The following is a 26,997-nucleotide window of genomic DNA, read 5'->3' on the forward strand; positions in this document are numbered from 1 at the left end:
AGGCATTGAATTATGGGTGTGGGCACTTGCTCATGCGCTATAACACAAGCCCACGCTCTTTCGGCACCTGAGAAGGTTCACCATCACTGTTCCATACTCTCTCTGTGTTAGACTATGGGAATTAGACTGGATTTCTACACTGCTGTAAGCCATAGTTTGTTTCAAACAAACTTTATTGAAGGAACGTGGCTCAATTATTGCATTCAGTTAAAGCCCGATTAAAACCTATTTTGTTAACACATTGAAGTTTGAAGCTAGGAATGTTGGGTATAGTGGTTTTTCTGTACTTTCTTTATTCTGCCCTGTCCCCATGATATGACCATCTCATTCTCAGCCCATGAGTGCATCAGATTTTAATCAGCTTGAGCCATTTCAGCTTTATGATCATATTTTCTGCATTAAGACAGCAGAATCCTCTGGCAATGTCAGTGTAAAATGCAATGTACAAGGATCACGCAGAAAGTAATGCATCACATTTTTTTCTTCAAAAATTATTTATTGAACACAATGAAACTTACACACAAGAAAGAATGATGTTTCTTCTACACTCCCTATTTTTCCATGTAATCTCCGTTCCATTCTATGGCCTTCCTCCAGCGAGACACGAGGGCGTCCATGCCCTGTCGGTACCATTCCTTGTTCTGGTCACAAAGCCATTTCTGCACTATGTGAATCACCTCTTTGTCATTCTTCTGTCACCTGCAGATTCTCCATAAACTACACAAATGTTTGTGAATGTTCCCAACAGTTTCTTTCTCTGCAGTGAGAAATTCAATGAACACACGCTGCTGTAACGTACATCACTTACAGACACCATTTCAAAACACTGCTGCAGCTATGCTGTCTGTCTGAAGAAACAAAATTTACACACGCACTCCTGACAATTCAAATAATGTATATCTAAAGTTTCACACTCATACCAACCTCCTCAACTCTTTCTTTGGCTCTGTCTTTGTTAACAGAAATGGCTCATCCCCCAATTTCATCACTCACACCTCAAACTCCCTCAACGATTTAACCCAAGTAGACTTCACTGAAGACTGAGTTGAAAAAGCATTACGTGACCTTAAACCTTCTCTATCAGTTAGACCAGATGTTCTATGTGCTTGCTTCCTAAAAAAGCTCTCTTCTGCCATAGCTGAACCACTAAGCATAATTTTTGAAAAATCCTTCAGAACCAGCACACTTCTTAAGCTATGGTCGAAAGCAATGGTCATCTCCATCTTCAAAAAAGGAGAACCCTCTCTTGTAGATAACTACAGACCAATTTCATTAAGCTGCGTCCCATGCAAAGTCATGGAATCAATTATAAACATACCATCACTTTAGGCTGAGAAAAAAAACATGGTGCATTACTTTCTGGGCGATCCTGCTATTTGACATACAGTGAAAATGTACAATGGACTCCTATGAATGCATTGACAAATTGCTAATCTTGGGTCTCTGAGTCCTTTTTTGTGTATGCTCTCACACATCCATTCAGAATAATTTCTCCCAGATATCTTTTATTAAAAATGTGCTTCCCCAAAATACATCCTGTTTCATTATTACCAAAGCGTAACATCATCATATTATAAATTTCTAGTTGCATGCAAGGCCCCAACTGTCTAGATGATATTTATTATTTTGACATACATTTTAGCTTTATCATTCGCAATTAAATCTACAAGTTCACTCCCATGCCATTAATCAGCCCAGAGCAAAAACATAACCCCAGCTTATGTAACTTTGGCCTGTGCATATCAAAAATGAGATAAAGAAAAGGGAAGACACGGTGCAAATTACAGCATGATTGGCTGAAATGTTTTACCCAAACCCCTTTGGGTGACTGTTTTATTAGGTGTGCCTTTGGTTCAATTTGCCGTGGATGTTTTCTTACAAGGGAACTTTAAACAGTTCACATGTGTGGGGAGGCATAAATAGGCTTGGTAATGAATGCCGCTCATGGCTGGCTGCATGGAGAAGTATCTTTTTTCATCAATTTATGCAATTTATCTTAGGTAGCTGCCGATCAGTTTCCGGTCACAATTCAAAGTGTTGGTCATGACCTTTAAAGCCCTACATGGCATTGGACCAGAGTTCCTCCAGAACCGCCTGCTACCGCATGAATCCCAGCGGCCGATAAGGTCCCACAGAGTGGGCCTTCTCCGGGTCCCGTCGACTAAACAATATCATTTGGCGGGCCCCAGGGGAAGAGCCTTCTCTGTGGCGGCCCTGGCCCTCTGGAATCAACTCCCCCCGGAGATTAGAACTGCTCCCACCCTCCTTGTCTTCTGTAAACTACTTAAGACCCACCTATACTGCCATGCATGGGGGATTTGAGACATCTTTCCCCCAAGCTTATTATAATTTATGTTTGGTATGGATGTGCTGTTTGGTTTTTAATTATGATAGGGTTTTTAGTTTTTTAATATTAGATTTGTGCCATTATAATATTGTTTTTATCGTTGTTGTGAGCCACCCCGAGTCTTCGGAGAGGGGCGGCATACAAATCTAATAAATTATTATTATTATTATTATTATTATTATTATTATTATTATTATCATCATCATCATCATCATCATCATCATCATCACACTGGGCAACATTTTCAAAGATTGATTGCTTCTTGTAGGGCAGCGAGTCACTGAGAATGCCCTAAGATTATCCAGCTGGCATCGTGCCTAAGGCAGGACTACTAATACTCACAATCTCTAACCATTGCACCAATTCAGGGGTGAATTCCAACTTACCCCATGGCTGCTTTGCTCCGTCCCATGCCGCATGGGCACATGTGCACTTCACGCACACTGCGGGGGGAGAAACAGCTGAAAAAAGGATGGTGACCGCATGCACAGTGCCGGAACTTCTGCACATGATCAAAAGGAAAATAATTTTTTTAAAAAATTCAAAACAATTCAAAAGCATTTAAATTTTTTTTAAAAAAGGACGGTGCACATAGACCGGCACCAACCGATCCAGTTTGGTGGCATCATTGTGACATTACCAGTGGATTGCTACCAGTTCCGGCAAATCGGTCTGAATTGGGAAGAACCCACCCCTGCACCAATTTGGCTCACCAGACTTAATATTTCTTAGCGTTCTATTTTCTTAATTTTAGGACTTAGGAGTCTTCGGAGAGGGGCAGTATGTAAATATAAATGAATGAATGAATGAATGAATGATTGATTGAATGAATGAATGAATGATTGAATGAATGAATGAATGAATGAATAAATAAATTTACAACTATGTAAAAATGCTTTATATTTTTGTTCCTTTTGTTTCATGTGATTGTTTCATGTGATTGTTCACTGACCATATTATATGTATTTTCTCACATCCTAATTTTTTTGCAGCAATAATTTTCATACGTATTTTTACTTCTCCATTATTTTCTCTGCTCCATCATTCTTTTGAAGCATTCTTTTTTATATTTTCCCTTAGCATTGCTCCATATACTGTACTTTGCATCCATTCTTTTCACTCTGTATTAAGCAGCTTTCAAACAATGGTTTCTTATTTTGTATTTATTCTGTTAGGAAATAAATCTGTGTTCTAATAGTTTTTCCCCCCCATGTAACTACCTTATTTTTTGGAGCATAAGACACACTGGAATGTAAGACTCGCCTTAGTTTTTTGGGGAGGAAAATAGGGGGAGGGGAATCTGCCTACCAAGCATTCACCTGGCTAGCGTCCTTGGGTCTGATCAGCTTCAACACATTAATTTATCTCTTGGTAGGGCTTAAAATATAACCTTGTTCAGAGAGAGTAACAAATAAAGAGCCTGCAAGCCGTAAGAGCTGGGAATATCATTAGCACTTCGTTAGGGATGGAAATAAATTTATTCGGAGCAAGTAGAGCAATGAAAAAAAGCCTGCAAAAACCTAGGGCTGAAAAAACATTATTCGGAGAGATCATTAGCACCTAGTTTGGGCTAAAAAAAACCCTTCAAAAAATATACATTCAGAGTATAAGACATATTCAAATTTTCAGCTTCTTTTAGGAAGGAAAAGGTGCATCTTATACTCTGGGAAATATAGGTAAATACTTTATATCTACACTTGGTAAAATTGATTTAAAGTTTTAGTAAAATGAACTATCCCACATTCCAAAATTAATCAATTTTTCTTATGAGTCATAACAAACTAGTTATGATTTTACATTTATTTCTTTGCCATATGTAAGCAAACGTATAATAAACAATAATATGATAAGCAACTTTACAAGCAACCTTAAGTTTAAATACTGTAAAGCAGAGGTCCCCAACCGCCGGTCCGCGGACCGGGACCGGGCCGTTGGGGTTTTCCAGCCGGTCCGCGGCGCCGCTGCCCTCCCGGCAGAGGACATTATGCAGGACACGGTGGGGCGTCGGGCAGGGCGGGGAGAATCAGGAGGCTCCTTTGGCGGCTGGGGGCTGCCTGGCTTTGTGATTTTGGCTGGGGGGGAGTTAGGAAGGTCCTACTTCTCCCCCCCCAGCCAAAAACTCAAAGCCTATCTGCTGGATACGGGCGATGAGCGGGACGAGCGGCGCCGAAGCCGGTGGCTGTGGCAGCTGCTGCAAGAGGCTTCCGCGCCGCTCTGTCCCACTCATCGCCCGTATCCAGCAGATAGGCTTTGAGTTTTTGGCTGGGGGGGGAAGTAGGACCTTCCTAAGTCCCCCCCCAGCCAAAAACTCAAAGCCTATCTGCTGGATACGGGCGATGAGTGGGACAGAGCGGCGCGGAAGCCTCTTGCAGCAGCTGCCACAGCCACCGGCTTCGGCGCCGCTCATCCCGCTCATTCCCCGTGTCTGGCAGAAGCTGCTGCCCGAGTGCTCTTGGCTGGCGGGATTCAAAGTGCTGGGGTGGGGGGTGTCCTGACAGCCCCCCCACCCCAGTGCTTCGCCTCCCGCTGGGACACCCCCCCACCCCAGCACTTTGAATCCCGCCGGCCAAGAGCACTCGGGCAGCAGCTTCTGCCAGACACGGACAATTAGCGGGACGAGCGGCGCCGAAGCCGGTGGCTGTGGCAGCTGCTGCAAGAGGCTTCCGCGCCGCTCGTCCCATCCATTGCCCGTATCCAGCAGAAGCTGCTGCCCGAGTGCTCTTGGCCGGTGGGATTCAAAGTGCTGGGGTGGGGGGTGTCCCAGCAGGAGGCGAAGCACTGGGGTGGGGGGGCTGTCGGGACACCCCCCACCCCAGCACTTTGAATCCCGCCGGCCAAGAGCACTCAGGCAGCAGCTTCTGCTGGATACGGGCGATGGGTGGGATGAGCGGCGCGGAAGCCGGTGGCTGTAGCAGCTGCTGCAAGAGGCTTCCGCGCCGCTCTGTCCCACTCATCGCCCGTATCCAGCAGATAGGCTTTGAATTTTTGGCTGGGGGGTGGAGAAGTAGGACCTTCCTAACTCCCCCCCCAGCCAAAATCACAAAGCCAGGCAGCCCCCAGCCGCCAAAGGAGCCTCCTGATTCTCCCCGTCCTGTGGAGAAGTGTGGAGGGCTGCGTCACTAAGCTCCACCCCTCCATAACCCCACCCCCATATGACCAAAGCCCCGCCCCCCGGGCCGTGGAAAATTGGTCTACCTTAAAGCCGGTCCCTGGTGCAAAAAAGGTTGGGGACCTCTGCTCTAGAGCAGTGTTTTTCAACCACTGTGCCGTGGCACACTAGTGTGCCGTGGGGAAATTAAACAATGGTCCCAAAACTACGGTCCATGTGCTGGATACGGCCCACGGAGACCATTTATCCGGCCCGCCGCCAGCCGCTTCCATCCAAACATAAACATTCCCCTCACCATCCCTCCAGCTATCAGTGACAGGAAGAGTGGAGGCACGGGAACGCTCACTGACCAATCACCTTCTAGGATTCATCCCGACCACTAGTGATGAACCAATAGCAGGCCGCCTCTCATCCACACCCAGGAAGGTCCCCACTCGGGCTGCTCGCCACACTTGTTATTGTGTGGCGAGTAGTTGAAGCTGCTACTTCTCCCCATGATCCCGAATCCTAATCCTGGTCAGGACTGGAGGTAAATGTTGCCATCACTAGATGAAGCTTCAGCCTCAGCTGGTTATGTCTATCCTGATGGTGTATATAGATATTTGACCTTTTTCTTTTTATAAGAGGCCCCCGCAGAGGGTGATATACAATGCATCATAATGCATCACAATGTTATCTATATTGTATATGGCCTCCTGAAGGGTCATCTTCTTTTAAAGAGCTCAAATCTCTATATACAGCATCAAAACAGACAGAACCAAGGCCCCTGCACTCAGCTGACCATGGGATTTGAACCCACAATCCTGATGTGCCCCAGGATTTTGTAAATGTAAAAAATGTGCTGTGGCTGGAAAAAGGTTGAAAATCACTGCTCTATAGTGACCTGTTTGGTTGAATTTTCTTTTATAATATCATCAGTATTAATTATCACTTCATGCCACGGACTTGCAAATAATACTTACTACTATATTAGCAAAGGAAGAGTATGACAATAATGTTGACATTTATTTACAAAGGGTTACTGCCTAGCAGTTAAAACCGTTTACTGTTTCTTAGAAAGAGACAACAATCTCTTTTAAGAAAGTAATTTAGTAAAAAAAAAAAAAGTAACCATAAGTCACATTTGTATGTCAGGAATTGGTTAGAAAAATAAACTTTACCATTTTTGTGAACTTCATTTTTTCAGTCTCTCAAAAATGATAGTGAATACTACCAGAACTGTAACCCAAAACTTAAAGAACGTGAATATGATCGCAAAAGTAGAAAAATCATTGTGGATGGGAGTTGAAAAGTAATCTAGTGAAAACAGTTTACTTTCATAAGTTTTCATTAGTGGAATCTTATTCCAAATAACTTTCCCTAGGAAATAAAATACATGATATCATTTTATTTGCAGGCATTTGTATTATCAGCATTTTCATAGTGTTACATTCACATTTTTATATCCAATGTGATATGGTGTGAGTTTCTTGCCACCTTTCCTTCTTTTTAAATTATGTTTTGTTTTTCTGGGCATCCAAAGACACAGACCTAATGTGAAAATACCCATAAATGAAGTGTGATAATTGTTTCCATAAGATTTTTTCACACATGGTATAAAACTCATTGTTTCATATTTTGAATATATATTTTTGAGTCTATACATTTATAACTAAAGAACTGCTTTCTGAAAAGAAAATGTGAAAATATTTGTTTTCTATTCATAGCATGAGTATATTTATGAAGATGCAATTGCAAAATATTTTTTTATGGTGCCACAATGTCGTGTTAGCTTAAAAACAAGCAGATTGCAACATTGTGGAAGCTTTTTCCCCCTCCTTCCTCAGTATTAATTGGGAATATTTGAATGCGCATAGCAAGCAAAAAAGTAGGACTACCAGCCACTTTCTAAAAACTTGAGGATTACAATGAACTCTGAAGTTCCTTTATATCTGCAATGCATGCCCATTGCCTGATATTGCTTGAACATTTTATCCTCACGTTCTGCAGATTGAAGGCACATTCAACATGGAGATCCTGGAACTATCATTGCACCTTCACCCATTGCTCAATTTAAAGCAGACAATATGTGAGCACTGAAGCAGCCAGTCAGCATTCATTCTCTCTGCTTTAGGCTTGTCAGTTACAGTACTGAATTCGCCATGAATTTGTCTATATGGACTTGTATTTGACATCCAGTCAACGAAACAGTGGAAGTGATGTGCCGGTGCATAGAGACTGTTGGGGTCTGGATGGGTGTCAACAAACTCAAACTCAACCCTGACAAGATGGATTGGCTGTGGGTTTTGCCTCCCAAGGACAATTCCATCTGTCCATCCATCACCCTGGGGGAGGAGGGGAATTACTGACCCCCTCGGAGAGGATCCGTAACTTGGGCGTCCCCCTCAAACCACAGCTAACATTAGAGAACCATCTTTCAGCTGTGGCGAGGGGGGCGTTTGCCCAGGTTCGCCTGGTGCACCAGTTGCGGCCCTACCTGGACCAGGAGTCATTGCTCACAGTCACTCATGCCCTCATCACCTCAAGGTTCAACTACTGCAACGCTCTCTACATGGGGCTACCTTTGAAGAGTGTTCGGAAACTTCAGATCATGCAGAATGCAGCTGTGAGAGCAATCATGGGCTTTCCCAGATATGCCCATGTCACATCAACACTCCGCAGTCTGCATTGGTTGCTGATCAGTTTCTGGTCACACAATTATGACCTATAAAGCCCTTCATGGCATCGGACCAGAATCAACTCCTCCCAGAAATCAGGACTGCCCCCACCTTCCTTGCCTTTCGCAAACTCTTAAAAACCCACCTCTGCCACCAGGCATGGGGAAATCGATTCCCCTCGGCCATTCCATTTTATGTATGATTTGTTTTGGGTGTATGATTGTTTTTATATTAAGGGTTTTAACTGTTTTTTAATCATTGGATTTGTACTCTGCTTTGCTGTTGTGAGCCGCTCCAAGTCTTCGGAGAGGGCTGGCATACAAATATAATAATAATAATAATAATAATAATAATAATAATAATAATAATAATAATAGTTGTTGTTGTTGTTGTGGTGGTGGTGGTGGTGGTGGTGGTTAGCTCTGGCCCAGCTCCTGCCCCAAGGACTGTGGATGTGGGGGAGACATCCACATGCCGCAGGCCTGTTTTGCTCCCGGTGGAATCTGCTGATGAAGGCTCCTCTGACCAAGAAGACATGAGTGACAGGGAGGAGGAGAGTGTGGCAGACAGCTCAGAAGGAGATCAATTATCTAGCTCCTCCTTGGATTCGGAACAAGAGTTAATGATACAGCCATGCATGCGGAGAGCGATGCATAGGTAGCAACAACTGAGAGATTATTATAAAAGAAAATGAGGCCACCTGTGGTTGGGTGGGGCTGTGGTAATTAGTGAGGCTGCTATAAATAGCAGCCTGTGGGTTTGGCCATTGTGGAGGATTATCTGATCGTTGTGTTTCGTGCCTGCCTTGCTGACTTTGACCTTTGTGTGCTGATTTTTACCCGCTTTGAAACTAAACCAGAGCAAAGTGTGTTTCACTTTTTGAAAGAAGAAGGACTGTGAATTGCCTCACATCTGCAAGCTTAGTATCTCAGAACTGATAAGGGACTTGTACAAATTACCAGTTTGTTTGGAGACAAGTGCTCTTTGCTATACAAAAAGAGTGCTTCGTTTATTTGCATTTTCGTTATAAAGAACATTGTTTTGATTTTTTAAACGTGTTTGTGTCTGAAATTTGTATCTGTGAATTTTCGGGAGGATTCTACCAGAGAGCTCGACAGAACAAATAATAATAATAATAATAATAATAATAATAATAATAATAATAATAATAATAATAATATCTTTCTCAAATTACTCCCAGAATTTCTTTCACTAACTGATGCAGTTATAAGGCGTGAAATGACCTGACTGCATAACTTAGCAATGGCAAACCCCCATTACCATTGTAAAGTAGCAACCAACAACTTCCCGTCAGCTTCCAACAAGCAAAGTCAGTAGAGAAATTGCAAGTCTTAGGCAGCTCCAAACAGGCTGGCGGGCAGATGGGGCGGGGGGAGTGTGTGAGGGTTGCAGAGTTAGCCATCAAGGTGGAGAGCTGCTGTGGGTTGGGGATATAACAGATATAAGTCCCTCAGGAGAAAAGGCTACTGGACTGCAAGTGACCTTCCAGAGTGACTTGAAACATTCCCTGTCAGCTTCCTCATTGACTTTGTTTGTGAGAAGTCAGGGGAAAGGTTGCAAATGATGGTCATGTGACATGTTATATAGCAACCAGTGGTGGGCTCCCACGGGTACGGTCAGGTACGCAGTACCGGTAGCAAAGTTTTGATCAGATACACAGTACCAGTAATAAAATGTTGATTTTTTTTTTCTTTTTTTCCCTTCTGGGCTCTGGGTATGTTTTTCCAATCACAGTAAATGAGGTTGAATGTGTATGATTTTAGAAGAGCTGTGCGTGTGCGTGTGCGTGTGGGTGTGGGTGGGTGGGTGTACATACACTTTATATAGTAGATAATCAGGAGTGGGCTACTGCCCGGACAGGGGGGAACGCAGTGGGGTAGCAAAAATGGAGCTCCACCCCAGAACACCCAATTGTTGTACGCCGCCCTGAGTCGCCTCGAGAAGGGCGGCATAGAAATCTAATGAATGAATAAGTAAGTAAGTAAATAAGTAAGTAAGTAAGTAATAATAATAATTAATAATTTATTAGATTTGTATGCCGCCCCTCTCCGAAGACTCGAGGCAGCTCACAACAATAATAAAAAACAATATTATAGCGAAACAAATCTAATATTAAAAAAGAAGCATATAAAACCCTATCATATTTAAAAACCAAACAACACATACCGGTGCATACCAAACATAAAATATAAAGAGCCTGGGGGAAAGGTGTCTCAACTCCCCCATGCCTGGCGGTATAGAGTAATTTATGAAAGACAAGGAGGGTGAGGGCAGTTCTAATCTGCGGGGGGAGCTGATTCCAGAGAGCCAGGGCCGTCACAGAGAAGGCTCTTCCCCTGGGGCCCACCAAATGATATTGTTTAGTCGACAGGACCCAGAGAAGGCCAACTCTGTGGGACCTTATTGGTCGCTGGGATTCGTGTGGTAGCAGGCGGTTCTGGAGGTATTCTGGTCCAATGCCATGTAGGGCTTTAAAGGTCATAACCAACACTTTGAATTGTGACCGGAAACTGATCGGCAGCCAATGCAGGCCATGGAGTGTTGTAGAAACATGGGCGAATCTGGGAAGCCCCACGATGGCTCTCGCGGCCGCGTTCTGCACGATCTGAAGTTTCCGAACACTCTTCAAAGGTAGCCCCATGTAGAGAGCATTGCAGTAATCGAACCTCGAGGTGATGAGGGCATGAGCGACTGTGAGCAATGACTCCCTGTCCAAATAGGGCCGCAACTGGTGCACCTGGCGAACCTGGGCAAGTAAGTAAGTAAGTAAGTAAGTAAGTAAGTAAGTAAGTAAGTAAGTAAGTAAATAAATAAATAAATAAATAAATAAATAAATAAATTTGCTCTGAATGATGTTGAAACAAAATGCATAAGCCATGCCCACAGCGTGGTAGTAAAAATCTTGGTAGCCCATCACTGATAGCAACCATCTTAAGTGCTAGCCACTTGAATCGTCATCATGTAATTTCAGGGGTGCTGGGACTTCCAGAATTTCAGGGACCAGCCTTAAGTACCAGTTGTTCATTCATAATTAAAAACGATGCTACAGAGCACTCAAAACAACATTATAGAGCACTGCACAACAGAACAACTAGATACAAGAATAGTTTTTTTTCCCCCAAATGCCATCACACTGCTAAACAAATAATTCCCTCAACACTGTCAAACTATTCGCTAAGGCTGCACTACTATTAATCTTATTGTTCACGTCATCACCCTCCTCCCACAAATGATTGTATGACTGTGACTTATATCCTTACAATTTATATCGACTGGTTCCTAATATGACTATAAAGGTGCCTCAAAACTCTTTCTTTAATGTTAGCGACATAGAAGTACACTGAGGGGATACTGTTGAAATTCTGAATACAGTGATCCCTCGAGTTTCGCGATCTCGATCTTCGCGAAACGCTATATCGCGATTTTTAAAAAAATATTAATTAAAAAAACCCCACTTCTGGGTTTGGCTTCGGGAGTCAGCTGGGAAGTGGCGCGGCTGTTTTAAAAGGTCGCAGCCGGCCTGGGGGGCTTCCCAGCACCCCCCCGAACCCCCAACCCGGGTTCGGGGGGGTGCTGGGAAGCCCCCCAGGCCGGCTGCAACCTTTTAAAACAGCCGCGCCGCTTCCCAGCTGAGTCCTGAAGCCAAACGCCAAAGGCGAACTTCCGCGTTTGGCTTCAGGACTCAGCTGGGAAGCGGCGCGGCTGTTTTAAAAGGTCGCAGCCGGCCTGGGGGGCTTCCCAGCACCCCCCCGAATCCCCAACCTGGGTCTTCCCGGCCGCCCACGCAAAGGGGAAACCCCGGCTCCTCGCTGATGCCCGCCGCTCGCCCGCCTGCCAGCAAGAGGGGGAAGACCCAGGGAAGGTTCCTTCGGCCGCCCAGCAGCTGATCTGCTTGGTAGCGCAGCAACAGCGAGGAGCCGAATCGGGGTTTCCCCTTTGCGTAGGCGGCGGGGAACGCAAACTCCACCATCTACGCATGCGCGGCCATAGAAAAAAGGGCACGCATGCGCAGATGGTGTTTTTACTTCCGCAACCCTACATCGCGAAAAATCGATTATCGCGAGGGGTCTTGGAACGGAACCCTCGCGATAATAGAGGGATCACTGTATTGTTATTGAACTTGCAAGCAATCGAATACATTTAGTACTTTTTCCCAGGCTGAGAATGAGATATGAATTAGGGCCAATAGAAAAACACCCATTATCTCAGGGGTAATGTGCTGAATTTCCTTCAAAAAAAGGGAGAAGTGCTGATTTCCAAAGAATAATAGAAAGAGTTTTTTATTACAAAATACTGGGTTTTGATCAATGCAATGCAATGGGTATTGTGTAATAAACAAGAGTACATAAAGCAACGTAGGCTTAATAAATGTGGTAAAGCACTTTTGCTGGCAGAAGAAGCCAAGTACAAGCAATTTAACTTTGTACAGACATTACTGATTGATTCTCAGTAAGCAAACTGTTTAAAATTCTGGCTTACTGTGATGTCCTTTCACTTTCTTTTTATACAAATAAAATTTCCTAAACTGTGTTGAAAGGCATTTTCGCATAGGCTATGTTTACAAAACACATTTGCCCTTGCCTTATTTAATTAGTTCAATTGGGTTAATTAATTGGTTAATTCTTGGTTCTTATGATGCTCTGAATCACAAAATAAATACACTAGCAAAAATAATACTGCCCAATTTGGTATTTTAATATAGCAAAAATATTATTGGGAGTATTAATAATAATAATAATAATTTATTGGACGTGTATGCTGCCCCTCTCTGAAGACTCGGGGCGGCTCACAACAATAATAAAACAATATAGCAGTAAAACAAATCCAATATTAAAAAACATATATAAAACCCCAGCAATTAAAACCATACAGCACATACATACCAAACATAAAATATAAAAGCCTGGGGGAGGATGTCTTAGTTCCTCCATTCCTGGCGATATAGGTGGGTCTTAAGTAATTTGCGAAAGACAAGGAGGGTGGGGGCTGTTCTAATCACTGGAGGGAGTTGATTCCAGAGAGCCGGGGCCGCCACAGAGAAGGCTCTTCCCCTGGGGCCCGCCAAACGACATTGTTTGGTCGATGGGACCCGGAGAAGGCCAACTCTGTGGGACCTTATCGGCCACTGGGATTCGTGCGGTAGAAGGCGGTTCCGGAGGTATTCTGGTCCACTGCCATGTAGGGCTTTAAAGGTCATTACCAACACTTTGAATTGTGACTGGAAACTGATCGGCAGCCAATGTAGGCCATGGAGTGTTGCAGAAACATGGGCGAATCTATTATTCTGATCATTTGTGTATTTTCAAGATATCTATAACTGGGGCCTGTTTTGGATTTTAAATCCAGGTTGCAGCATGACTCTTTCCATAAATTAGGGATAAGCATTGAGTGGATGCCTAAATATTGGTGAGCTGTTGATCCTTGTGGTCCAGCCATCATTACCAAAGAAGGAAACTTTGGCATTCAGCATCTTCTGGACTGCTGTTCAAATTTTTCAATTCATGTGAAGCAATAATTATCTTTTGTAAAGGCAAAAGATTTATATGATCTGAAAAGAAACCAGAGTATGGGGCTCTGCTTGCGAAAGTCTTAGTCATTAAAAAAAAAAAGTACATTTAAGCAAGATCTCTAGGCAAAGGTTTGACCCAACACTTCCTTTTTTCTTTTCATAAGTTTCATAAATTTTGCAAAACAAACACAAAAAAACCTAACATAAACTAACAATCAGGAATCCAGATAAAGTGGAAAGAATGAGATAGAAATGGAGGTCCAGAAAGATCCTGGAGCACCGAGGAATTGTCAGAGGATTGGAAAAGAGTTGATGTAGTTCCCATCTTCAAGAAAAGGAAAAAAAAACAAATCCAGGAAACGACAGACCTATCAGCCTGACTTCAATACCAGGGAAGATTTTGGAAAAGATAATCAAACAACAAGTCAATGAACACCTAGAAGCAAACAAAGTAATAACCAAAAGCCAACGTGGGTTTGTCAAAAACAGATCATGCCAGACTAATCTTATAGTATTCTTTGACAAAGTGACAAAATTAGTGGACCAGGGGAATGCTGTTGATGTGGTTTACTTGGACTTCAGTAAGGCTTTTGACAAAGTAGACCATAACCTACAACTAAATAAACTAGAAAAATGTGGGATGTACAGCAACACCTCCAGATAGATTTAAAATTGGCTAACTAACCACACTCAACGTGTAGTACTCAATGGAACAATATCTGCACAGAGGGATGTATGCAGTGCAGTACCCCAAGGTTCCGTTTTATGCCCAGTACTCTTCAACATCTTCATCAATGACTTGGATGAGGGGATACATGGGGAATTTATCAAATTTGTAGATGACACCAAACTGGCAGGAATAGTCAACACTCCAGAAGATACCATATTTTTTGGTGTATAAGACACACCGGTGTATAATACGCACCTAGATTTTAGAGGAGGAAAACAAGGAAAAAAGTATTCTGAACTAAATGGTGTAGTATTATATCAGTTGAAGTCCACAAGCCTTAAAACTGTGAGGTTTGAAGACTCTTTCACTCCTAACCCCTAACTCAGAGGTCTTCAAACTTGACAGCTTTAAGACTTGTGGACTTCAACTCCCAGAATTCCTCCACCAGTCATGCTAACTTAGGAAGAGAAATAAAAGTCCATAAGTTTTAAACTTGCCAAGTTTGAAGACCCTTGTACCCCTAGCCCCTAACCCAGGGGTCTTCAAACTTGACAGTTCTAAGACTTCAACTCCCAGAATTCCTCCTCCAGTCATGCTAGATGGAGTAATTTGAAGGCAAAAGCACCATTTCTGTGGGGGGAAAATGGGCCATTCTTCACCCATTTATTTTTGCAAAGGGTCTGGGAAGCCTACAGGGAGTTCCTGGTTTCTGGAGGATGGCAAAAATGGCCCCATTTTGTGAAAAACAAACCAGTTTTCCCTGTTTTTTTTCCCTTCAAAATATGGGGTATTTTTGCCTTCCCCGAGACCCCAGGAGTTCTCTGCTGGCTTCCCAGATCCTTTGCTTATCGCATTTTTGCGGGGGGAAATGGGCAAAAAATGGCCCTTTTAAAAAAAAAAAAATATTTTTGGGAATGCCTGGTAGTGCAGAACTTTTGGGGGGAAATGCAAGAGGATATTGATGGGATGTTAAATATACGATGGACCCCTGAAATTACATGATTGTGATCCAAAGATATGGCGGTATTAGTTAAAAGGAATGAGATGGGAGAATTCAGAGAAATAAAAGAAGCGGTGATAGAAAGCGCTCAGGCAGTAATAGTCTTAGGCTGGAAGGATGCGACAAATAGACAATACAAAAATGGTATCGGTATATTCAATTTGAGATTATGGATAAGACAATGAATTCGGCCAATGAAGCTGATCTGCGGGAACTAATGGGACGATGGGACAAGGTAAGAGGATATATGGTCAGTAAAATTCAAGACCAAGCTACAAAGAATAAATTGGAATCACTTTATAATATGTAAATAGATATATTGGTCTTGAGTTAAAATGATATATACAAAATATGCCCATTTTGGTGGAGGGGTATGAATGTTGTCCGGTGGCAGCCACTAATCACTGAGCACATTGTTATATGTTGTGTGTATGTTCTATAATATCAGATCAATAAAATATATTAAAAAAAAGATTTTTATTAATATTGATTGTTTCTTCATTGCTTACTTGACCTCTATGACAATCATTAAGTGTTGTACCACATGATTCTTGACAAATCTATATTTTCTTTTATGTACACTGAGAGCATATGCACCAAGACAAATTCCTTGTGTGTCCAATCACACTTGGCCAATAAAATAATTCTATTCTATTCCATTCTATAACAAACAATTGCTATCAACCTGCCTTCCTGTATATTGAGGACCTGTATACTGATGACCTTTATACCGCACAATTAAAAAAGAGAGCTGTGAAAATATTTACAGACACTCCACACCCTGAACACAAACTGCTTTAATGCCTCCTTTCAAAATAATGCTATAGAGCACTGCACACCAGAGCAATTAGGCACAAGAAGTTTTTTTCCTGAACGCCATCCCTCTGCTAAACAAATAATTCCCTTAACACTGTCAAACTATTTCCTAAGTCTTCTCATCATTCCCATCGCCCATCTTCTCCCAGAAATGCATGATTGTAACTTTTTAAAATAAATCCTTACAATTTATATTGACTGGTTCCTAATATGATTTGATTGCCTATATGTACCCGAACTATCATTGTACCTTATGATGCATGATGAACTTATTTTTTTCTTTTATGTACACTGAGAGCATATGCATCAAGACAAATTCCTTGCGTGTCCAATCACACTTGGCCAATAAATTCTGTTCTGTTCTGTTCTATTAATACATGAAATGAAAGACTTGAAATTTCTTTTACTTACAAAGTACTCTTGAAAATGCAGTGTTTCCCCATATTATTAACATTTAGACACGAGTTCCTATCATTTTATCAGGAATAGAACTTGCCAATAACTTGGAGCTCGCTGAAATTTTGGTGCTTGAGATAGAGAATGCATAAACGTGAGAACCAACCAGACTGAGGTCATCCAATAAATGTAAGGCTTCAGATAAAAAGGGTTTCGTGATGTAAGAAATAGTCACCTTCTATGCAAAGTTGTTCTTCCTTATTCTATTATTTTAAATTGGTGTTTTTCAGTCTTAACGGATGTGTACAATTGCAACTCCCAGAATTTTCCAGCATTTGAACACTGTTTGTATCATCCCAGGGCGGGATGGGGGATTTCGAAGTCGCTCTCTGTGCTATTATTTACCGCTGCCACAACATTGAAACAAAAACCACGAAAATAATGCATATCTCCTACAGCTGCCTCAGCCCGGAAAACCCCGTCGATTTTGCAATACAGTATTTTCGATTGCCCACATAGGGAATTTCTCAATTTAAGAAACATTACCGATGGAAGGAACAGCCCCTTCTCTGACAATTTCCGCCCCTCCTGAGCTCTTATCGCTAGCCTCCCCGGTCTCTTTACCACACAATGCAAAACAAGCTTGTTAATTACAGCGGACCTTACTTCCACATAAGATTAGAACACCGCAATATTTTCTAACAACAGAACAAAAAAACTTATATAAGATTTAATGACCGGCTTCTTTAAAAAAGAAAGTGAAAGCAAAATAAAGCCGTTCTAACGCAAGCAGGATTTAGAGAACACTTCCTAATTCTCCTACATATTCAGCTTCTCTCATCCCTACAAGTCAAATATTGAATTTCGCTAGAAATCTCATTCACAGCCGTACGGAGCGCTGTTTCAAGCGTAGGCAAAGGTAAGAAAAATTAACCCTTAAAAAAAACACCTTAAAGATTGTTGGGCGGCGGACTGTTTAATATTATTCTTTCAGTTTCAGTTAAGCAAACTTCCCACGGACTGGAATGAAGCGGGGGTTCCTTTTACTGCAGAAATTGTAAATACTGTACAGTGTTATGTATCGCTCCTAGTTTTTAGACTAACTCAACCCGAAAATGATTACACGAAATAAAATGTAAAACTAACTAACCGGTGTTTGTAAGGCTGATATTATCTTCCTATATACATTGTTTCCTAAATCAGGATAAATTGCTCCACATCGGACAAAAATGATTTTCCTTTGGGTAAGGACACACAAACCCATTATCCAATCACAACAGTGACATTTTGGAGATTTTGGCCAATGAAGGAAAAGGTTTGGGAAACTGTACATTAGATACTTCATCTTTTTTTTTTTTTTTAAAAACTTTATTCTTTTTTTAAAGAGTTAGCTATATAAATAGGTATGTAAAGCTTTCATATTGCAAACATGGTGGATGGTAGTGTTTTGACACAGAAATCCACTTTCCCCATCCAGGAAGCCTAAAATTAAACACATGTTGCTGTTGTTTTGATCTAATCCCTAAAGCCACTGAAGGTTCTGATATTTCCAATTCAGGCCAAAGCAATCATTTATTAAATCTGAAGCAGTCATCTGCTTATTTTTTTTCATCTGCATCTTAACATACTTTTTAAAGAACTCAGATCTGTGATTGCTACCCTGCTGACTGATTTGGTTCACCAATCCCTTTTAACAGGAGATGTTCCTGATGATTGGAGAATGGCCAGTGTTGCGCCTATCCACAAGAAGGGCAGTAGAGAAGAAGCTGTTAACTACAGGCCAGTTAGCTTGACATTAGTTATTGTTAAAATGATGGAGACTACTCAAAAAGAGTCTGCGGAGAGGGGCGGCATACAAATCCAATAAATAATAATAATAATAATAATAAAAATAAAAATAAAAATAAATCAGCACCTAAAAACCAATAACTTATTGGACCCAAACCAGCATGGCTTTACTGAAGGCAAATCATGTCAGTCTAATCTCATTGATTTCTTTGACTATGTCACAAAGATGTTGGATGAAGGTGGTGCCGTGGATATTGCCTATCTGGATTTCAGCAAAGTCTTTGATATGGTTCCATATAAAGAGCTGATAGATACGTTAGTGAAGATTGGACTTAATCCCTGGATAGTTCAGTGGATTTGCAGATGGCTGAAGCATAGATATCAGAGGGTTGTTGTTAATAGCGAGTATTCTGAGCAGAGCCTGGCTACAAGGGGTGTGCCACAAGGGGCTGTTCTGGGTCCTATTCTTTTTAATACGTTTGTGAGTGACATGTGGAATGTTTGGTAGGGAAGGTTTGCCTATTTGCCGATGACTCTAAAGTAATAGGGTTGATATTCCTGGAGGCATCTGTAATATGGCAAATGATTTAGCTTTACTAGATAAGTGGTCAAAGCAATGGAAACTGCAGTTTATTTTATTTATTTATTTATTTATTAGATTTGTATGCCGCCCCTCTCCGTAGATTCATTTAATGTTTCCAAATATAAAATAATGCACTTGGGGAAAAGGAATCCTCAATCTGAGTACAGTAATACCTCATCTTACGAACCTAATTGGTTCCAGGGGGAGGTTCGTAAGACGAAAAGTTCGTAAGATGAAACATTGTTTCCCATAGGAAACAATGTAAAATCCATTAATCTGTGCAACAACAAAAAAATGCAAAAAACCCCGCTGCCACCTGGCTGTCACCTTTTGAAACAGCCGGGGGTGCTTACCAGCGTCCTCCTGAACCCGAACGCCAAACCTGAACCCGGAAGTTTGGCGTTCGCGAGGCCGCCGAGAAGCCCCCCGGCTGTTTTAAAAGATGACAGCCGGGCGGCGGGACTTCCCAGCGGCCTCCCGAATGCCGAACCTGGAAGTTCGGCAAAAGTTTGGGTTCAGGAGGCCGCTGGGAAGCCCCGCCGCCCGGCTGTCACCTTTTAAAACAGCCGGGGGGCTTCTCGGAGGCCTCTCGAATGCCGAACCTAGAAGTTTGGGTTTGGCGTTCGGGTTTAGGAGGCTGCTGGGAAGCCCCCCGGCTGTTTTAAAAGGTGACAGCCAGGCAGCAGGGCTTCCCAGTGGCCTCCTGAACCCGAACTTTTGCCGAACTTCCGGGTTCAGTGTTCGGGAGGCCGCTGGGAAGCCCCGCCACCCGGCTGTCACCTTTTAAAACAGCGGGGGGGCTTCTCGGATGCCTCCCGAATGCCGAACCCGGAAGTTCAGGTTTGGCGTTCAGGTTCAGGAGGCTGCTGGGAAGCCCCCCGGCTGTTTTAAAAAGCGACAGCTGGGCGGCGGGGCTTCTCAGCGGCGGTGGCAGCGGCCAGTTCATAAGAAGAAAAAAGTTCGTAAGAAGAGGCAAAAATTTTCTGAACCCCGGGTTTGTATCTCGGGTTGTTCGTAAGACGAGGGGTTCGTATCATGAGGTACCACTGTATTGCATTGGCAGTTCTGTGTTAGCAAAAACTTCAGAAGAGAAGGATTTAGGGGTAGTGATTTCTGACAGTCTCAAAATAGGTGAGCAGTGTGGTCGGGCAGTAGGAAAAGCAAGTGGGATGCTTGGCTGCATAGCTAGAGGTATAACAAGCAGGAAGAGGGAGATTGTGATCCCCTTATATAGAGCGCTGGTGAGACCACATTTGGAATACTGTGTTCAGTTATGGAGACCTCACCTACAAAAAGATATTGACAAATTGAACGGGTCCAAAGACGGGCTACAAGAATGGTGGAAGGTCTTAAGCATAAAACGTATCAGGAAAGACTTAATGAACTCAATCTGTATAGTCTGGAGGACAGAAGGAAAAGGGGGGACATGATCGAAACATTTAAATATCTTAAAGGGTTAAATAAGGTTCAGGAGGGAAGTGTTTTTAATAGGAAAGTGAACACAAGAACAAGGGGGAACAATCTGAAGTTAGTTGGGGGAAAGATCAAAAGCAACATGAGAAAATATTATTTTACTGAAAGAGTAGTAGATCCTTGGAACAAACTTCCAGCAGACGTGGTTGGTAAATCCACAGTAACTGAATTTAAACATGCCTGGGATAAACATATATCCATCCTAACATAAAATACAGGAAATAGTATAAGGGCAGACTCGATGGACCATGAGATCTTTTTCTGCCGTCAGTCTTCTATGTTTCTAAAAAGTGTAGAGAAGAGCAACAAAGATCTGGAGGCCAAAGTGTAAGGGAACTAGATCTAGCAGCCTAATGAAGAGAAGGACTAAGGTTAAACAGTTATCTTCAGCCCTTGAGGGGCTACACAGAGCAGTTGGTGGGACCTACTTATTCCTGGAAGCACCTGAGGACAGGACAAGAAGCAATGAGTAAGGAGAAATTTGCTGTAAAAATAATTAGTTTGCCTCCCGCAGCTGTGTGTGTGCCATTGCTGGAGATTTTCAAGAAAATACCGGGCAGCCATTTGCCTTGGGCAGTGTTGTGGTTCAGCCTGAGGCTGCTCAGGGACCAGCTGTGTCTCTGCTGGCTCCATGCCCGGAGGAGGATGACAGCGAAGAGGAGGGGGCTGAGCAGTTGGACGGGGGAGGGGACAGCCAGGAATGGGATGAGGATGAACAGCATGAGAGCCCCAGGGGGGGCTCTCCCCAGCCAGTAGCTTGGAATCATTAGGGTATGACGCACAAGCCGTCATTGACATGCGACAGAGACGTTCAGATCAAAGAAAGGAGCAATTAAAGAAGTATTATCACCATTGAATTAGAAACAGCTGGGTTTGGGTGTGGTCCTCCTTAGCAGGGTTTAAAAGGCAGGCAAGCCCTTGAAGCCATGTGGAGTGTTATCAGTTTGGAGTGGCGTTATCCTGTCTTGTTTCTCGGCGTCTCTGTTCCTGGCTTGTGGCCCAGCAGCTTTGGAAGACCCGTGGGAAGTGTAGGTCTGCTATCTACAGCCTTGGCTTGGCAGCAAGAATTCTGTATTGCTGCATGGACTTTTGCCTTCATGGATATATCTGAAGATACAGCATTTTCCTGTTTGTAAGGACATTTTCTGTTACCTGTGTTTTTCTTGAATTTTATAAAACTGCCTTTGCCTTTTACCAGTGTGTCTGGCTTCTCTTTTTGGGTTTGTATTGGCTCCTGGAGTGACCCAGACAGAACAGGCAAAGCCATACAAAATATGCAAATAGCAATATATGTTTTAAGCCTAGGTAGCGTGAGAAAAGATTTCTCCAAATTGCAACTGATCGAATGGATTCAATATTAAGTAAATCATAATGTGTTTGGGTTGGTGAGAACATTTGGGTTTTTCCATTGTTAAACCAGGGCTTAGTATGATGTATGAACTCATTTGTGATTTTGTTTCTATCCTCATTCCTTTCTCTTAGACAAAGTTGACAGATATGACATTTTATAACGCAACTAAATCTTTGGCAAAAATGATAGACTCACAAGGAGATTGGGTTCCGGTACCCAGCTTCATAGACAATGACCATTTTAGGCCCTTTTGCCTGCTACAAAAGAAAAGGAAGACATCGTGGTGGCAGAGCTGTCCTTTTCACAAAACCGGCTACCAGTTTGATCATGTGCTGTTATCAGGAAATGACACTTCAAGTCTAGGTAATCTTCAAGTGTCTATCTCATTCATATATTTTTATTCGTGGGATTATCTGTCTGTTGCATTTTGAGAAAAGTACAAAAATTAAGAGTAAAACATTTTAAACACTAACCAGTATGTTATGTGCTCAAAATGTGGGAACAAGGTTTTCTGAGATTTCCAGAGGTGGAAGGATAAGAAAATGAATATTCAGTGACTGATCAGGATCCTTGATCTCATGAGATAAATAACGAAGTTGAAACAATAGATTATCCAAAATCAATTTATGCTGTATGAAACAAGGCTTAGCAAGCATTTTTATGAGGCTTACTTCCTACTACTATAAGGTTAGTGGGATAATATCACAGATATTGTTGGGACTGCAAGTTTTGGACTCATTTTCCCTCCACTGAAGGTCATTTAAGGACCAAAACTGATGCTTTCAGTCTTGGAGAAGGTAGCCAGGTTAATTTTTACATATAGAAACACTGCTAGCAAATCAGGAACCAGTCCCGATTGGAATGAGGAACCCAGTGGAGAAGATGACCCAATGGTGAATGAGCCCATCCATCCGTTCCTCATTAGACAAGGATTAAAGTAATGACCATGAGAGAGGAAGAAGAAATATGGGCTCTGATAGACACAGGGTGCTCGAGATGCCTTATCAGCAAAACCGTATGGAGAAGTTAAAAATCCAGACCAGGCCTTTAGTGAAACCCATCCGGTTCCAACAGGTGGACGGCTCTCTAGTGGGCGGAGTTCCCGCTACGCTCCTGACTGAGTTAGTGGATCTGCGGATAGGCCGACATCATGAATTCCTGAGATTCATAGTCGCCCCCAAGATGTCGGAAGCAGTCATATTGGGTCTGACCTGGCTGGACAAATGGATCCCCACCATTCGTTGGGAGGGTGGATATCACAAGCTTTTCCTCCCCCTGGGCTCTAACCCTATTCCCGAGACTGACAGGAGAAAACTCCCTCCCCAGGAGGACCCAGGTGGGTCCTTAGCAGTGGCTGCGATGAAGGAAGGAACCCTTCCAGATCTCCAGAAGGTGCCCATGGAATACAGAGACTTGGGAAGAGTTTTCAGTGAGGAAGATTGCAATGAACTGCCCCCTCACAGACCCACAGGCTGTGCGATAGAATTTGAACCAGGGGGCAACTCTCCCAAAACCTAGAATATATGCGATGTCCCCGAAGGAATTGAGAGAGCTGAGAAAATACATAGACACCAACCTGAGAAGGGGATTCATCCAGCCTGCCAATTCCAGGACAGCAGCCCCGGTTCTCTTTAAGGAGAAGGTTCGTCTGGTGGCTGATTACCGAAATTTAAATGTAGTGTGTGTGCAGAACACTTATCCCCTCCCCCTTATGAAGGACTTTCTTAATCATCTAGCCAAGGGGAAATACTGGATTTAAGGGAGGCTTCAGAATAAAGGAAGGGATGAGTGGAAAACTGCTTTCAACTGCTCTTTGGAGTTTCCAATTCCGAGTGATGCCATTTGGTCTGAAGGGAGCCCCTGCCATATTCATGCAATACATAAATGAAGTTCTACATGCCCACCTCTACAACGGGGTTCTAGTGTACTTAGATGACAGATCCTCTTTCCGCTACTGGGCATGGCTTGGATTTTGGGGGAGAGAGGGGTGTCAAGCAGTGTCCATGCGTGCCATATTAACAGATATCTCTATTTGTTTTTCTTTCTTGATTTATAGTTTGTTTTATAATTAGCTTGTCCTATATGAAAATAATTTTATAAGTAAGCATATCCTCTCCATGGTAACCCTATGGCCCAACCGAATCATTCAAAACTGTTCTCCAGTCAAAAAACTGTGAACCTCTGGTCTTGATATATCTCTTTGTCAGGCGTAAGTAGTGAGAAGTACTCATGAATAGTCTCAAAAGAAATTTTATTAGTACTCAACTGCTTTACAAGAATCTCATCAGATTTATTATATTATATTATATTATATTATATTATATTTATTATATTATATTATATATTATATATTACAGTGATCCCTCGAGTTTCGCGATCTCGATTATTGCGAAACGCTATATCGCGATTTTTCAGCAAATGATACCATCTCGATCTTCGCGAAACGCTATATCGCGATTTTTTGAAAAATAATAACTTAAAAATATGTGCGTGGTTTTTCCCGCCCGATGACGTCATGCGTCATCACCAAACTGACGTCTACCATTGCTGGTTGGCCGAAATGTCGGCCAATCGGCTTTGCCATTGCAGTAAGTTTGCCCTACAGCAAAATTTCAGCCAATCAGTGTTGTTTGCTCAGCGTGCTTTGGTTTGAAACTTTTGCAACTTTTGGAGCCGTTTCTTGGAGCCGTTTCTTGGAGCTGTGTCTTGGATCTGTGTCTTGGAGCTGTGTCTTGGAGCTGTGTCTTGGATCTGTTTCTTGGATCTGTTTCTTGGATCTGTTTCTTGGAGCTGTGTCTTGGATCCGTGTCTTGGAGCTGTGTCTTGGATCTGTGTCTTGGAGCTGTGTCTTGGAGCTGTGTCTTGGATCTGTTTCTTGGAGCTGTTTCTTGGAGCTGTTTCTTAGATCTGTTTGTGAAGACTTCTTGGAAGATGGCACCTAAACGTTACACACGGAGTGGAGGCGGCGACGCTAAAAAGAGCAGGAAGATGCTGACAATCAAGGAGAAGATTGAACTTTTGGACATGCTGAAAGCGGGACATTCTAATGCAGATGTTGGTCGGCATTATGGGATCAACGAATCGACTGTGCGATACATTCGGAAAGACGAGAAGAAGATAAGGCAAACTTCTCAGATAACATTCAACAAGGCTGCAAAAAGAATGGTGACGCCTAGAAACAAACGCCTTATGAAGATGGAAGCTGCTTTGTCTGTGTGGGTACAAGACTGCCGCAAAAAGAGCATTGCTTTGGATACGAACACTATACGAACCAAGGCGCAGCAACTGTACAACCGTCTTGCAGACACAGAAGGAGGCGATGCAGATGAGGGAAACCCAGGTGAGGGCTGGGGGTTTTTATTCTGTCATTACATACTGTATTTAAGTGTTTTTTAAGGAGGGAGGGAGGGAGGGAGGGATGGAAGGAGGGAGGGATGGAAGGAAGGAAGGAGGGAGGGATGGAAAGAGGGAGGGATGGAAGGAGGGAGGGAGAGAAGGGAAGGAGGGAGGGATGGAAGGAGGGAGGGAGGGAAGGAGGGAGGGAGGGATGGAAGGAGGGAGGGATGGAAGGAGGGAGGGATGGAAGGAGGGAGGGATGGAAGGAGGGAGGGATGGAAGGACTGTATGCTTTCATTCAAGTCACTTCTCTCTCCCTTTCCTGTCATTCTCTGTAGATGAAGGTGCTGGTGACTCTGAAGACCCCCAGCCATCAACATCTTCTGCTTCTTCAGCCCCAGCCACATTCACAGCAAGCAAAGGGTGGTTTGAGAAATTTCAACGGCGCTATGGCCTGAAGAGTGTGTCATTGCATGGAGAAGCTGCCTCAGCAGATACAGGTGCAGCCGAAAACTTTGTCCAGCGCACGTTTAAAGATCTAATTGCAGAAGGGGGCTACCTTCCAGAACAGGTGTTCAACATGGACGAAACAGGCCTGTTCTGGAAGAGGATGCCTTCACGGACTTTCTTGATACAAGATGAAGCCAAAGCCCCTGGCTTTAAGGCCATGAAAGATAGAGTGACTTTGATCATGTGTGGGAATGCAGCAGGCTTTTTGATGAAGCCAGGGCTAATTTATAAGTCACGAAATCCAAGAGCCCTCAAGAACAGAAATAAGAATGCATTGCCAGTGTACTGGATGCATAATCCTAAAGCATGGATTACAAAACCCCTCACATGGGACTGGTTTCATCAGTGCTTCATCCCACAGGTGCAGGTTTATTTGGCTGGCAAAGGACTCAATTTCAAAGTGCTTCTCCTAATGGACAATGCTGGAGGCCATGATGACCTGGCACATGAACATGATGGGGTGGAAGTCGAATTCTTGCCACCAAACACCACATCGCTTATCCAGCCGATGGATCAAGGTGTTATCCGCACATTTAAGGCACTGTACACACGCAATTCTCTTGGAAGCATCGTGGAAGCAATGGATGCTGATGAAAACTTCACATTGAAGGCCTACTGGCGTCAGTACACAATTGCATCTTGTCTGAAGAACATTCAGAGTGCCTTAATGGATATGAAGTCACAGACAATGAATGCCTGCTGGAGGAAATTGTGGCCAGAAGTGGTGCATGATCACAGGGGATTTGCTCCCGAAGAAATTCAAGATGCTGCAGTCCAGAACTCTGTGAAGCTGGCACAGGCACTGGGTGGAGAAGGCTTCGTTGACATGACACCAGAGGAAGTCAATGGTTTGCTTGATGAGCATGGCCTACCGCTGACAGACAGAGATCTGGAGGAGCTGACCAGGTCAGCGAGTGAAGAAGAGGAGGAAGAGGGAGCTGAAGAAGCTGAGGAAGAAGAAGATGTTGGCCTAACGCTTGAGCGGCTTGCAGAAATGAACAGAGCTGGTGCACATCTGCAACGCATGGCGGAACTTTGGGATCCCAACATGACTCGCTCTATACACTTTAAGGCCTCCCTTGACAACACCATTGCACCATACAGAGCCATGTTAGCCAAGCAAAAGAAAACGCGCCAACAACTGCCCATAACTATGTTTGTCACGAAAACCAAAAGGTCTGCCACACCATCACCTGCAGCGTCCATTGTAGACATGGTGATAGAAGAAGATCCCGATTTATCCTAGTTATGGTAACCCCCCCAAAAAAATGTAAAAATGTAAATAAATATTTTTATTATTTCTATCAGGATGACTAAGTGTGTTATTCAATGTGTACAGTACGTACAGGTACAGGTAGAGGTACAGTACAGTACATTAAGGGGATGGGAAATGGTAATTTGTGGGTTGAAAGTGTTGGGACTGAGTGGCAT

At 43.1% G+C, this 26,997-nt stretch overlaps 2 protein-coding genes across 2 annotated transcripts in view; both read left to right on the forward strand.

Annotated features, from left to right (window-relative positions):
* The first annotated feature begins 17,231 nt into the window (after positions 1-17,231).
* Positions 17,232-26,997, forward strand: part of LOC139153098 (gasdermin-A2-like) — a 39,325-nt gene continuing 29,559 nt past the window's right edge. Inside the window, exons 1-2 of the mRNA XM_070726675.1 lie at positions 17,232-17,444; positions 21,852-22,083. Of these exons, the coding sequence (XP_070582776.1) occupies positions 21,867-22,083 (217 nt within the window). The 5' untranslated portion in view covers positions 17,232-17,444; positions 21,852-21,866. The remainder of the gene's footprint in view (positions 17,445-21,851; positions 22,084-26,997) is intronic.
* LOC139153097 (tigger transposable element-derived protein 1-like) lies at positions 24,126-26,835 on the forward strand. Its single transcript, XM_070726674.1, has 2 exons — positions 24,126-25,060; positions 25,395-26,835. Exons 1-2 carry the CDS (start codon positions 24,652-24,654, stop codon positions 26,810-26,812), a joined length of 1,827 nt encoding a protein of 608 aa, XP_070582775.1. The 5' UTR covers positions 24,126-24,651; the 3' UTR covers positions 26,813-26,835.

The sequence above is a fragment of the Erythrolamprus reginae genome, chromosome Z (genome assembly GCF_031021105.1).
Source record: "Erythrolamprus reginae isolate rEryReg1 chromosome Z, rEryReg1.hap1, whole genome shotgun sequence".
Classification (NCBI taxonomy): Eukaryota; Metazoa; Chordata; class Lepidosauria; order Squamata; family Dipsadidae; genus Erythrolamprus; species Erythrolamprus reginae.